The sequence below is a fragment of the Cupressus sempervirens genome, chromosome 7 (genome assembly GCF_028749045.1).
Source record: "Cupressus sempervirens isolate cs-2001-9-10 chromosome 7, ASM2874904v1, whole genome shotgun sequence".
Classification (NCBI taxonomy): domain Eukaryota; kingdom Viridiplantae; phylum Streptophyta; class Pinopsida; order Cupressales; family Cupressaceae; genus Cupressus; species Cupressus sempervirens.
Window position 1 is genome coordinate 388,052,371 of NC_143124.1, and position 15,208 is coordinate 388,067,578.

Consider the following 15,208-nt stretch of genomic DNA (forward strand, 5'->3'; position numbering starts at 1 on the left):
CACAAAACACAAAACCAGAGTTTTTACCAGATGTCATTTGGAACAGCCAGGATGGATTAATCATTATACAACTAGTTTGTTCATTTGGGAAAAAACAGTTACCAAAGGTTCAGCTAGCAGCCCAGTACAATAATCAGAAACACCATGTGCTTGTGCAGTTGCACCAAAAATTAAAGTTTAAACACCATCAGAATGAAAATATGAAGATTTTTGCCAAATTCAACTACTCAAACATAGTTGGGAAACTAGAACTCAGCAAGTCCAAAAAGGTGACTTGGCAAAAAGCAGGGAAAAAAACTGGCAAAGACTTAGCAACTTAAAAATTGCTTAAATTTTGTGAGAACACTATGTTACATGGGGACATGTTTCCTATCCCCATGGGAATTGGCCCTATTAGGGTTTGAAAGACAGATATCTAACATTCAAATGCAGATTTATCTAATAAAGCAGAAGTTAAAAAAAGCATACAAAAAAACTTGGAACAATAAGACACAAATCTCATGATATGTCTGTCAAAAGAGAGTATAATATTATTATCCAGTAAATCAACCTAATTACAATCCGCAATCTTGAAACTCAATACCACTGCAAGAAGCTACCAAATTCTCATATGAAAGAGCCCTAACCCTAAGCCATTTTAACATGACTTTTGTTAGTTACAAAAATAGGGTTAGAATATGACAACCAATAGAAAAATAACTCACATCACCTTTAACAATTATAAAACTGTTTTTGGCTTCACGGGCCCAATCTTGTGGGTGCTACCCCCAAATCCCTATTGAAAATAATTTGGAGGGAAACTGTACCAAAAAAAGAGGGGAAAATAAGTTTCAACTCTAAGTCTGATTAGGCTCCATATAACAACAATCCCCATCCCTGAAATGTTTCAGGGACAGTGGGACAAAAGGAAACATACCCTAGCCATCCTCAATTTAAAAAAGTTGTAGGAAATGTCCATTGACATTGGGGATGGGTAACCGTCCCTTGAACGCCTAGGAGATAGCTGAAACATCCCCTATCTGTCCCCAGAAAGAAAAATTGTCACCTAAACATTCAAATGATTTTTGGCAAGAAAAGAAAACAATTTTGTTTTTTAAATTCTTTTGGCCAAAGTGACAATGTGGGGAATGGGGGGAGGGTAAGGTTTGAATTCGAGTCTATGGATCATAAAACTCAAATGGAGTTCGGCATGGTGAAAACAGCAATAACATTCGTGATTAAATATGTTAGAAACTTTAATTTTAATAAAAATGAGTATATCATTTTTAAATATTAAATAATACATACTAAAATACATTAAGAATTATAAGTCTAATATTTAATTTAATTTTTTAATATTCATCATAAACTTTTATGCTTAAAATAAATATATGATATAAAATTTATAGGCTAAATTATATATATATACTAATATATATATATATATATATATATATATATATATATATATATATTAGTATTTTAATATTAGAACGAAAACAATTCATGATATATACTTTAAAGCCATTATATTTTAATGAGACTTTTGGTTAATGTTTGAGACATTTTGATTTGGGTACTTATATTGATAACACAATGGTTTTGATGTTTGAGACTACTGATATAATGATTATATATTGATTTATACTGCAGCTATTACCATTTATGACGTTAGACTACTATACTAACTAGTGTGACACGAGGATGTGCACCCATGTCTAGCTCCCCTGTACTGAGTGTTGGGACATCCCTGGGATGGGTACGTTGTGCAAATGATCACCCCCATCAACAGTTTTTTTCATTGCATCGATATTGTCCCTGTCCAAAACTTCGGGACATCAGTGCAAGGGGACAGTACCTGGGGATAGCCCAAGACAAGGTGCAGGACAAGGTGTGGCCGGCGACGGCAGCCCAAAAAGTATAAAAATATCCCTATTGAATTGGATGTCTATGTGGGTCCCATATAGGGCCCTCTAAGCCTTCAAAAGGCCCATATACTTCATTTGGCATTAATATTTAGCATTTATTTTTCTGCAACAGCTGAGGTGAAAGTGACAAGAAGATTTTGAAGGAGCTTGGAGAGTGATTTTGCAAGTGATTTCAAGATCAAGAGGAGCAAAAAGATTGAATCTTGAAAATGCTTCATCGATAACAAGATAGGTTTAACTGTTTTATTTTACTATTTCCTTTGTTTTACATTTATTTTCAGATTTTAATTCTAGTTTCCTCCTTATTTTTTTCAAAAACTACATGTTCAAATTTGTCATTAGAATGCAATATTTGTGTTTAACTTTAACATTTTAAATCCTTAAGATTTGCGTTGGTAGTTATTTTTTGTTTTCTTTTGTTGAAATTTTAATTTGGAATGCATTATATCATTACATAATTATTTTTGGTTATTAGTTTATGCTGAAAAATAGCTAAACTAGGCTGAAAGTAGTTATATATTTTATTTTAAATTACTAATTACACTGAAATCTATGACTTTGCATAAATAGCCTCTAGTCAAAGTGTAAAACACATGGAAGTGTATGAGGGAAGTCTAAGTGCCAGTTTATTCAAGTATGAGCCTGAGCATCTAGAAGCAATCCAGGCAAAGCAGGACTAGGGTGCATTATCCACTCAGATGAAGGGAAGTGGCTAGGTAAGCGAGCCAAGCGTTTAGGAATAGTCTCAAACAATATAGAAGAACTAGAAGGACTAATAGAGGGTCTAAACATATGCATTGATCTAGGGATTAAGAAATTAATAATTGAAGGAGATTCACAATTAAACTTAAATGCACTCAGAAAAAGTACCCATAATTGGAGAATCAACTCCAAACTCGAATATGCACTAATATTACTAGAAAATTTTGAAGAAGTTAGATTACAACATATTTTTCGTGAAGAGAATAAAGAGATAGATAGGCTAGCAAATATGGGAGCAAACGAAGAAGATTTCTACAATAATGAAGGTCAAAACAAACTAGGTATATAAGCTAAGTCATTCAAAAAGAAGCTAACTCTCTTAACAATAATATAGTTATCAAGACCATCACTATTATAGATAAATCCAACAGCCCCTATAGTCTTTTCCTAGCACTTATGGCCTAGCTGTTCCAGCCTAGGGCTACAAATATCCATCCTCTATCTAGGGATAAGTACACCCTTAAAATCCGTCTAGCAAAGTCTTGAGTATAGTAGATTACAATTCTTTAGTAAAATCAATTTTAGATAGTTAATTCGGAACTATAATACTAAAAATCAAAACTGAAATAAATCACAATATACGAAAGAAATTTAATAAGACTCTTAACCCATCAAAGGGCAGAGAAAGAACTGAAAAATAATGAAACTATACTATGATCTAGAATGAAAACACATTAATAAGCTTTTGAAAAGTATATGAAGAACAACTAATAAAAACAGTAGTAATAATAAAGATTAGACATAATTAATTTGTAAAGAAGAAATAGAGAAAAGAAAAAACCAATCTATATATCCCCTTAAATCTATATATCCCCTTAAGTCAGCAAGATGTCTTCATCTATGTAATGATATAAATCAAGAAACAACAACATTCAGCACTAAATTTAAATAAAATGCAAAATTAAAAAGTTTTAATTAATTCCCCAAAAAATAATGATTTAAAATAAATAATCAACAAGAAGACCTCAAAGACAGAAACTTTAAACCTTTAAGAGTTGAAAAAGAAAATGAGCACTGTCGGATCTGGAAAGATAATATTGTTTAAAGGACTAACTACTAACATTGAAATTCAAGTGTCTTGAAGATGCAGAGTGCAGGTACGGAAGAGTTATAAGCCAACAGTTGAAGTCAAAATCACAGTAGGAAGTTAAATCAGAAGAAAGAAGCAGACAAAAAAGTGGAAGAGCACAAGTCAAAATCTCAAATTATGATACAATCAATAAAGTATGTAAAGGAAGGAAGGTCTTCCAAGAAATAAAGATAAAATGTATACTAAAAGATTGTAAGGAGGGGCATGCCCCTTCAAAGACCTTTGAAGAAAATCAAAGGCATGTGTACTTTATTCTTTTCAGGGCTGAAAAGTCCTAGGCAATACAGGGAGTTTTCTTCCCCGTTGTTTTTCCTCTTGCACTAGCATTTGAATGGGGACAAGCTATTTGTACAAATTATTAAAATAACATAAAGGCTTCTAAGCTATTTACCTATCAAAATAAAATTTATATATATGGTGTGGGTATTCTAATCCATATTTGATTACTAACATTATTAATAATAATGATATATTTAGTATTTACTTATATATATTATTATTAATTTATTAGTATTATTTGATATTATTTGAGCATTATCTATTTTAATATAATTGTTTACTTGAAGCATTGATTAATAAAAATAAAAAATTGGATAAGAAATTAATCATGTATTAAAATATATTGTACGTTACATGTATTTAAAGAAATAATATATTTGGACATACATCAATTATGGTTCATGACAATTTGGCTCAAAGTTAAAGGTTGTATTTGGAAGTAAAAAGTAGATTATTGAAAAGACTCCTTCAGAGGGGCTACCCCTTTAGTTCATCATCGTCTCCTCTAAAGTAGGCATATTCAAGAGGGAAGGAGCCTAGGTACCCAATAACCTGTACTTAACAAAAAGATGGACTGTCTTTGGCTCGCTTAAATTGTGATTCTTCTCCTACTAAGGACTTGTGTCCTTTTGTCGATAGTCAAGCTTTTGTAAAATTGAACTCCATTAACATTTCCTTAGGTCCACAAGTTTGAAGCTTATGCTAGGAAAAAGTCCTCCATTATGGTTCTTAGATCCTACCATTAAGTAAAACTATTTTCCGTGTAGAATGATGAGTAGTTTTTTATTTTTCAGATCTAATGGTTGGAAGTAGTTTTTGTTTCCAGTAAAAGGTTAGTTTAACAGAACCAAATCCTTTGGTTTTTCATTGTATCTTGTTTAGGCCTTTAGTTGATGGACGAAGAATACAACCCTTGATTTATGTATCATAACAAGTGCAGTAGAGGATTTTTAATAAGAATTGAACAACAAAGGCTTTGAAATGAATTTTTAATCTCATTGCATCCATTCATGAACAATATAAGCTCTATTTGATTTCTTAATGCCTACCAAGTTGCAAAAGAAATGCTTCAAGTACTTTCCAACTTAGCTTCTTAATTCTTACTGTGAAATTCAAAGATGTAGATTGGTGCAAGCCATTAGAAAGCCAAATTTCACAAGCTTGTATGAACAAATATTGTACATTTCAAAGTAAAAGCCACGAAATCTTTGTGGTCAAATTCGATATGATTTACAATAACTAATTTACTAGCCTATCTTGTAAGATTACAATGCATGGGTGCCTAAATACATGTAGATGCATGAACTAGCATTACACATTGACTTGCTTGCAAAAGTGTGTGGTCGTTGTAATATTGTCACCTTTTCACACATAGTGGTTTAGTTTTAGCCTGGTTGTTGTAGGTTGTTGTCTTAGTCTAGCTTGGCAACAGTTTGCATCTCTTAGCCTCTTAAGTAGTTGAGAATTATTGTTTAGTATGGGTGGTGTTTTGGTCATTTTATGAATGAAGTGCTTAATATGGTAAAATAATGAATGTGTTATTAGACAAAGATCATAAATGATCTATGTATTCGAGTATACAGAAAAATGTTTCTATAATGTACAAAGAGATAAGATAAGATAATAATATTAATGTCCAACAAAATACACGACAGGTCTATGGGACTGAGCATACAAATAAGATAGTGGACAAGAGCAGGAGCACCAAACAGTGTCCAAGAAGAAACAAAACAAAAAGCAAGAGCAAAAAAGCCAAGGCAAGAACTAGGGGTCCTTCCTTGGCAAAAAGAAATCGATCACAAAATGGAATAACTATGGATGATCAAGGGTCCTAGATTGTCACTGAGAATTGTTGGAAGAGTGTCGCTGCCTGGAAAGACTGGTTCAATGTCTCACCGATATAGAGTGACTAATACTAGATGACCTTTTTGCACCCCATGGTGGAGATAAGGGGAGAAAAAGGCGGTGATGAATTGATCGAAGGTATGACACTGAGGTAGCACTGACTGCAAGGTATGATCACAGAGCTTGGTGACCTCCCAAAGGTAAAGTGCAAGGCACCGCTAGTAAATTTAACTGAAGAATGTTGAAAGAGAGAAGCTCTCTTAATAGGCAATGGAATCTCCCTCTGATCTCATGGTAGATAGGATAACGAAAAATAAAGTGAGTCTCAGTCTCAACCTCCACAAAAGTACACAACTGACAGATCCATTCATCTCTATCCATATGGTGGTCGGTCTGGACCCAAAGATGATGGGAGCCAACTCTGAAGGAGCCCAAAGAGAAACGTAGGGCATGCTTCAATGCCAAGATAAATAGGCAGGGCGAACAATAACGCAAAGGAGCTGAATCGGAGCATCTTGCGAAAACTGATGAGGAAGGCAATTGATCTCAATCCCAATCGAACTCAAAAGAGAGGTGGCCTGGGCATACCAATAGCGAGATCTAGTGCTAGTTTCGGATCTCATAACTGTAACAGAGGAATAGTAGGCCAAGTAAGAATATCTGTGTCGATCGACAGTCGAATCCGCAAAACCACGAAGGCAATGGAGAAACCAAATCAAATCAAATATGGCCGCAAGTTTGAAGGGGTGAGCACCGAATTTGGCTTAGATAATGCTATGGGGGGTGAGTCTGTGGCATCTGATGATACGCCGTAGAAGCAAAGTCTAAACGCACTCGATTGCGGCCCAATCTGAGACAATAAGAGAAGGTCCCCAAACCACAAAGCCATAAAGAATAATCGACAGAACCAAGGAGTCCAAGAGGGACAGCTTGGACAAAATGTCCTAAAAGTGATGTCTGAAGCATTGTCTGTCAAGCATAGCAAGGAAGCCCATGCCCTTATTGATTCTGGATTGGATAGCTAGTCTCAAACTGAAGCGGGGCCTCGAGAACTTCACCTCAAGGTACATGTAAGAAGAAGTAATCTCAACCTCTTTTCCCTAAAGAAAGAAATGAAGATGATAGGTCTTTAATCAATTAAAGATCATAACCCAAGTCTTACTTAGATTGACTACGAGTTGTCGTTGATCACAAAAAGAAGCCAACCCATGTAGGAGTCTCTGTAAATTGTTAGGGGAAGAGGCCAGCAAGACCATATCATCCACAAAAAGGAGAATGGAGATGAAACCTAATGGAAATAGCACCCATCACCAGGGTGAGAGGAGTTCATGAGGAAGCCCTTGAGCTCATTGATATACAAACCAAATGGAGTGGGCGAGAGGGGGCAGCCATGCTTCACCCCAAAGATGCTCTGGATTGGAACTGAAAAGCCCTCAAGAGTCCTGAATCTACCAACCACAGTCTCATATAGTCTCATAATAGCACTCAACAGCATATCCAAAATCCCAATCTCACTAAGCCTCTAGAATAGAGCCATTCTAGGAACGAAATCAAAAGCCTTCCAAAAGTCTACAAAACAACAATAGACTTTCTCAGAATGGTGCCTAGCCTCCTTGATAATAGCCTGCAGCATCAAGATGTGATCCATACTCTAGGAGTCAGCATGAAAACTGACCTAGCCTCTTGCTTTACAGCCTTTCCTGTCAAGCTCACTGGATAGCATAGTGTTCAGAGCAGTGGCATAAAGTATGGCAAATGTATGCCCAAAAATGATGGTCATGTAGTTGTCGAGGTCAGAGACATGCCCGCACTTATGAATAGGATAAATCACATGTCTCGACCAAGAATCAAGAAAACCAGTGTAGACCACTCTATTAAAGAGTGTAGGGAGGTAAGAGCCAAGGATCGAGGCACCAAGCTTGAAAAGTTTGGCCTGGAAACCTTCCTTGTTAGTCGCTCTGCTACATCTCATGGATCTAATGGCCTCGTAAATGCTGGAGGGGGTGAACAGATAGCAGTAAGGAGGTGGAATGGGATGGAGAGATGGCTGGTTAGGAATGTCATAAAGCATAATGGTGTGAGGGGTCAGAGAGTGAAAGTCAAGGATGGAGGGTGTGGGGAACACTAAGGGAATAAGGTGTGCCAGAAGATCTGGGGATTGCAAATAAGCGTGGAGCGAAGGGATTTGTACTAAGAAGAGACAAATGAACGTTTCTTGCAGCGAAGAAAACGGAGGTAAGAATAACACAGGTTGGTGAAAGCAGTAGAATGAGTCTCAAAAGATGAGCGAATAAAGCGATCGAAAGATTTGTAGTCGACGTCGAACCATTGGTTCATAGGACATGTATTCTGATGCTTAGATTTGTGAGAGAGGGGAGAGTGGTGAGGGATAGAAAGGAGAGCGGACACCCAAATGGCATCAGCAATTAAATCCTTAGTTACCGGATTCGCCTGGAAATGGCCGGATCCGGACTCGAGTCTGATTCGGATCTGGATCCACGTATGGATCCGCGAGGATCCGGGCAGGATTCGTAATCCTGCCTGTGGATCCGTAAGGATCCACGGCCCGCGGATCCTTACGGATCCACAGGCAGGATTACGAATCCTACCCGGATCCACGCGCGGATCCGCGTGAATCCGCGGCAATGCCAAGATAAACTTGCAAAAATGTGGGCCCATTATCATTTTTTTTTGTCATAAAGGCCCTAAACCCTAAAAACGACCCTCTAAATCACAATGCAAGTTCATTTGCTCTCTATTTTGCTCTCTCATTTTGCTCTCTCATACTTGCTAGTTTGAAGTGAAGTGCTTGGATTCGAAGGAGATCGGTTGTGGAGCTTCAAATACCTTGCAAGAAGTGTTTAAGGTATGCATTTCAACCATATTCTTGAATTCTTTCATAGATTATTGATTTATTTTTAAGTTTCCAAATTTTCAAGTTTTTGTGCAAGTGTGAAGCATGGTTTTCTTTCACTTTTTTTTTCTAGATTGCAAGAATAGAACAATGAGTAGTCAAGGCTCAGTGGGTGGGGGTGGGGCTGCATCACCAAGCTTCAAAATTGATAAGGGGTCTCCTTTATGGAGACACACAACAAGAGTTGCACAATGTCCTGGGGGTGGGGCATACATATGGAAATGTAATTTTTGCAACATACAACATAGAAGCTCCTATTCCCGAGTGAAACTACATTTTTTGGGACCTGCAGGTGAAGGAATTCACATGTGTCAAGGTAGTGATAAGAAAGGATTACCAGCTGCACAAATAGCAGCATTAGCAAAAGAGCAAGATGATGCTGATAGAGCAATTGCAAAAGCAAAACGTGGTGCTTCCAAAAAAACAAATATACCAACACCATCATCTGATCAAACAAACACAAGAACACATCCTTTTTTGCCTATGCCAACTACAAATGATGAAGATGAAGACCCATCTCCACTCACCCGCAAGAGAGGCCCACTAGATAGGGCATTCTAAATTGAAAAGAGAGACATTGCTGATCACAAAATTGGACGTTGTTTAATTGCAAATGGTGTTTCATTTAATTTTGCTAGATCACCTTATTTTAGGGAGATGGTGGAAGCAATAAATGATGCACCCCATGGTTACAAACCGCCTGGTTATGAGAAGTTGCGCACTACCATATTACATGATGAGAGGAAAAATGTAGAGGCTCAACTTCAACCAATAAGAGATTTTTGGGTTCAATCGGGTGTGTCTATTATTTCGGATGGTTGGAAAGATTGTAGAAACCGTCCATTGATCAATGTTATTGTTGTATGCCCTAAGGGGGCAATGTTCTTGAAGGCAGTTGATTGTGAAGGGCAAGTGAAAGATGCAGAATTTATTTCACGCATTCTCATTGATGCCATAGAGTCAGTGGGTCCTGATAATGTTGTCCAAGTGGTCACGGACAATGCAAAAGTTTGCAAGGCTGCAGGGATAATTGTAGAGTCTAGATATGATCATTTGGACACCATGCACCATCCACTCTCTCAATTTAGTGATGAAAGCAATTGGCACCGAAATAGATTGGGTGAAAAGGATATATGAGGAAGCTGAAGAGATTCAAATGTTTGTGACAAATCACCACATGTCACAAGCAATTTTTAGGAGTTTCTCGGACTTGGAGTTATTGAAGGTAAATTTTTATATTTAATATATAATTGAATATTATTGGATTCCACAATTATTAATTTTTATTGTTGTTTACATTAACATATTTTAATTTTTAAATGTTTTACTAACTTGAGTTTAACATGTTCTTAGGTTGCTGAAACCCGCTTTGCCTCTCACACAATCGTCTTGAGACGACTTGTGAAGGTAAAAGAAGCATTGAAGCATATGGTCATTAGCCCCCAATGGGGCATTTGGAAGAATTCCAATACAGCAAGGGCTTTAAATGTGAGAAGAATGATACTAGATGAGGATTGGTGGGGTCTTGTGAGTTATGTGTTGGAAATCACCGATCCAATAATGGCAATGCTTCGCTTCGCAGATAGTGATGAGCCATGCCTTGGGGATATTTATGATTCCATGGATAGTATGCTGGAAAAAATTAAAATGGTAAGTTTTACGCTCTTTTACAACAATTTTTTATTTGAGAGATATCTAGATTCTAAAGTTTAAATTGACATATTCAATAATTATAATTATTATTCATATTTCATATCTTAGGTCATACAGAGGAGGGAGAATGATCCTGAGGACACCCTTTACAAGAAGGTGGAAAAAATTGTTCATCATCGATGGAACAAGATGACCACACCTTTGCACCTCCTTGCATATGCTCTATCCCCGAGGTACTGTAGTTCTTATCAAATGTTTGTGCTTATTTTATCCAATGTTTGTGCTATTGATATTTGATAGTGTTCAATTGTCTTTTGTTATCCCCAGGTACTATAGTGCAGATGTACTTCGCCTTCCAGGTAGAGTGCCACCATTTAGAGATGCAGAGGTTGCAGATGGGTATAAGAGGGCACTAGCTAAGATATTCCAAGATCCAGAGATTGGGGCAATTGTGAGGAGTGAATTTGCTGCTTTCAACTCAGGTGAGGATTTCGACCCTACTGCCATAGCAGACCAAAGCAGGATGGGTGCCATCAAATGGTGGTACCTTCATGGGCAAGCCTTCACGTACCTCCAACCTCTTGCCATAAAGGTCCTATCCCAAGTAAGTTTGTAAAATTAAGCTTAAGGTTAACATTCTCAATTCCTTGAATTTATTATTTAATTTATTTATCTTGATTGTTGTATTGATAATTTTTTATTTCTCTTTAGGTTGCCAACTCTTCTGCCGCTGAGCGGAATTGGAGTACTTACTCCTTTATCCACTCAATCAAATGCAACCGGTTGGCTCCAAAAAAATCAGAAGACCTTGTGTTCATTCACAACAATTTGCGCTTGTTGTCACGAAAGGATCCTAAGTACAAGAAGGGGCCCGAAAAGCTTTGGGATGTAGCACCCGAGACTCCTGATTTAGATATGACCATTCGGGATCTTGCTAGATCCACTTTGATTGATGTGGATGATGAGGAGGAGGATTATGAGTTAACAATCCCCTCTACTACTAGTGATTTGGGTTCCTCTACTGATACAGATGCGGCACTTGCAGCTCACCAGTACCCCTCTGATGCGGATTTTCTTGAAAATCCATTTGATGATTAAATAAAAAACTTTAATGTTGACTCTTGACTCTTTTATGAGTAAATCATGTTATAAACTTTAAGTCTAATAATCTATATTTTGAATGTTACAAACTTTCACTTTCAGTAATTCAATGTGAATGTGTTGATTTTCTTTATAATCGTGAAAATAGATTAATTATCAATGTCATTGATCAAGTATACTAGATTCATAGATGCATACTAGAATCATAGATTCATACTATGAAATGATTTAGTTTTAGAATTATGTATATTTCTCTTATTTTTTAGTATATATAATGCATATATATATATGCACGAATCCTCCACGAATCATAATTGGGAAAAAAAAAAATCCCGAATCCACGGATCCGATTCACGTGCCCGAATCGGATTCGTGTCACGAATCGGCAACTAAGATTAAATCAAACATGGAGGAGGCCTTGCAAGAATCACTGAAGCAAGCAAGCATCAGGAGTCTCCTAAGATGGAAGGAAAAGAGCTTACCATCACCCTTAGGGAAGCAGAAGCGAGTAGGGGGGCGAGCAACGATAGACGAGATGCAAGGAGCCTAGGGAGAAGGCGATAAGCAAGGGAAAACGCGAAGAGCAATGCTAAGAAGAGCATGGTCGACGAAGGGGAGATGCGAAATAGAAACATTCTAAAGAGAGAAAGCGAGTTTCCATAACGAACAAAAGGAGTTTATGGAAACATTACAAAAAGAGAAAAAATTAGAAAAAGACAAGAGAGTAACTAAAAACTATTTAATATAGTAATCCCCTCCCTTAATGGTCAGTCTATCTTCAGAAAACAAAAATTTGCATGTCCTTAAAACGTGTAAAAGGGAGCCTCAGCTTGATCACAGAGATCTACATGTCTTGCAATGTTGGCATGTGGATGAAACCCTTCTTGCTTTCACTAGTCAGAAGCAATGCGAGTCTCGCATTCTTGGATCACATGACTATATTTGTGGCAATAGTTGCACCGGATTTGCTTCCTCTAGGAGATATTTTGAGATTAAGTAGATGATTGAGATGGGCCTTTAACCTTGTTAAAGGATTGGGCTGAAAAAAATTGGTAGGATGAAGTAGCATTGCTGCCAAATTGTTGTTTCCAACAATCCTGCTGCAAAAGTTTGGTGCACAAATCTGGAAATTTGAGGTCAACATTAGTTGCAGTAATGTTGAGTGTCTCAATACAGCGTTCATAGGATGATGATAGACTTTTTAGAGTAATAACCACCATATCCTCTTCCTTCATTATACGGCCAATGGTCTCAAACTGATCTATGATGTCCTTAATCTTTAGAAGATATTTTTGTAACGACATGTGGTCATCCATAACAATAGAGAATAGTTGATTCTTCAGAAAGAAGGCTCTGCTTTTATATGGTTTCTAGTGGTGATCCTTCAATGTTATTCAAATCTCTGCAGTTGTCTTGCCAGACGGCACTTGAGGCAATTGATCATCAGTAACTAAAAGCTTAATAAGCATAACAACTTCGAGATTACGCTCATCAAACTTCTCTTGGGTAGCATCGACTGTGGCGAGACGAGTCTCAGTACCCAAGACAAGTCTCAGTACCCAAGACAAGTGCCTCAAGGCAACAATACTCGAAGATCATCATCATTCTCTGCTTCCAAGTGTTGTAGTTCTTTCCGTTGAATTGTTGACTTCCTTCTAAGAGAAGATTGGTGAGACACGCCATGACACGTTTTCAATGCAAAAAAAAGTGAATATTAGAAATGGAATGAACTTCGAGGCAAATTTACGCAATACCCAAAAAAATTGAAGAGACAACCGAATAAGAGCTCAAAAAACCCAGATAGAATCTACTATCAGATTTTGAAACAGCTATAGGAGGAGTTTAAATGATGCACCTACAAAAAAGTGAGACTAACCCAATTGAGATCTAGAAAAAACCAAAAGGAATATGCAAAAAAGTTGGTAATTCGACATGAGAATTGAGGGTTTTAAAAAAAAACCTTATCAGATTGAAAAACTTTAAAAAAAAATTTAGAGTTCTTGAACAGAGGACCAATTTGAAAAAAAAGGCAAATTTTAATACATCCAGGGGATCGTGTTAGTCAAATAATGAAGAAGATGGAGGCAGAAATCGCAAGAAAGATTAGAGAAGTGTCACGTTTGAGCAAAAACATAGCAGAAAAAACACTAAAAATGCCTACAAAACTCATGCGTTTTGTAGAAAAAGAGACTGTGGGTGAATTAAAAACGTTGCAAAAAACCAAAAAAACACCTAAGCCGATGATAAGAAACAAGAAAAATGTGACTAGAAGTCAGAGACTCGTCTGCAACAAGACGAAGATGTCCACAATCTTGAGGAAAAAATGTAATTTGATTTTGCATAAAGTAAATTGCAAAAAAAATTGGACACCGAATCCCTAGTCATGTTTGGAGGAAAAAAAAGGATGTAAATTTTGAACACAATCAAGCAAATATTTCAAAAACTTTGACCTAATAATTTCAAAATAAAATTTAAAATTTTCGAAGAGGCCAAGAATTTGCTCTGAAACCGTATTATGGTAAAATAATGAATGTATATACAGAAGAATGTTTCTATAATGAACAAAGAGAGAGAAATAGAAACGTTTAAGAGAGAGGGAAAGTTTACATAACGAACAGAAGGAGTTTATGGAAATGTTACAAAAAGAGTTACCATTAGAAAAAGACAAAAGAGAGAGTAAATGGAAACCATCTAATATTGTAATAGTGCTAAGTCAAAGTACTAAGAATGTGACAGTTGGAAATTATGGGTGAAGTTGTGAAAATTGCAGAAGGATGTCAATATATAGACACAATCAAGAAGGTGAACGCTGAAAGTTTGTTTCAAGTGTAGAGTAAGATTTTATTGTCAACCACAAATCTTAACCCTTCGTAAAATGGAAACTTCATGGTCATGGTTAATGTTTCGCTCCTGAGCAAAATTTTATTAGTAAAGATGAAGAAAATAATGGAATTTCATTGTCCACCATGAATTTCCACCCTTTAACAAGTGGGAATTTAAAATCTGTGGTACCCTTCGAATTTCCAAATCAAGAGATTAAATTTGAGTCAAATATGAAAGGGAAAGTAAAGCCCTCATGATTAGGGTCAATTTTCCACCCTAAGATATGGAGATAAATTTAAATGAAACTTAAAAATGAAGGAAAACCAAAACTTCTTGGTCGATTTTCCACTCATCAAGAAAATATGTAAGAGAAAATGAAAGCGAAGAGTGGAATTTATGTTGAACCATGAGCCTCAATCCTATGGAATGTGTTAAGTTTATGTCATTGATGTCAATGGTTGATCGCTTGTGTCTATCTGTTATTATTTGAATTCAAGTGTTGGCATGTGGAGCTCTATGGTTTACATTTTTTAGAAATATATCATCTGGTTTACATCTATCATGAGTTTGCATGTATGAGCACGGTGGTACAAACAAGTTCAGAAATATATCACATGTGGCCAAGTGACTGGATGGTCGTCTAAAAACTTGCTTTAGCAGGCAAAATCTAAGTTACCGATTCTGGTTCTGATGCTGATGCGGGTGCAGGGTGCTGATGCGTGGATGCGTGGAATTTTTTTTGGGGGATTTTGGATGCATTTGGGTGCGTCCGTACATAGTATATATATTTTTTAAAATATATATATATAATATATATTAATACATACATATTTA

At 36.5% G+C, this 15,208-nt stretch overlaps 2 protein-coding genes across 7 annotated transcripts in view; one reads left to right on the top strand and one right to left on the bottom strand.

Annotated features, from left to right (window-relative positions):
- The window catches only part of LOC149547120 (uncharacterized), a 115,108-nt gene that overhangs the window by 29,575 nt on the left and 70,325 nt on the right, over window positions 1-15,208 (bottom strand). The gene's annotated exons all lie outside the window — the stretch shown is intronic.
- Window positions 9,876-11,548, top strand: LOC149547121 (uncharacterized). Its single transcript, XM_089793641.1, has 5 exons — window positions 9,876-10,022; window positions 10,151-10,447; window positions 10,559-10,683; window positions 10,778-11,054; window positions 11,162-11,548. The coding sequence occupies exons 1-5, from the start codon at window positions 9,888-9,890 to the stop codon at window positions 11,546-11,548; spliced, it is 1,221 nt and encodes a 406-aa protein (XP_089649767.1). The 5' UTR covers window positions 9,876-9,887.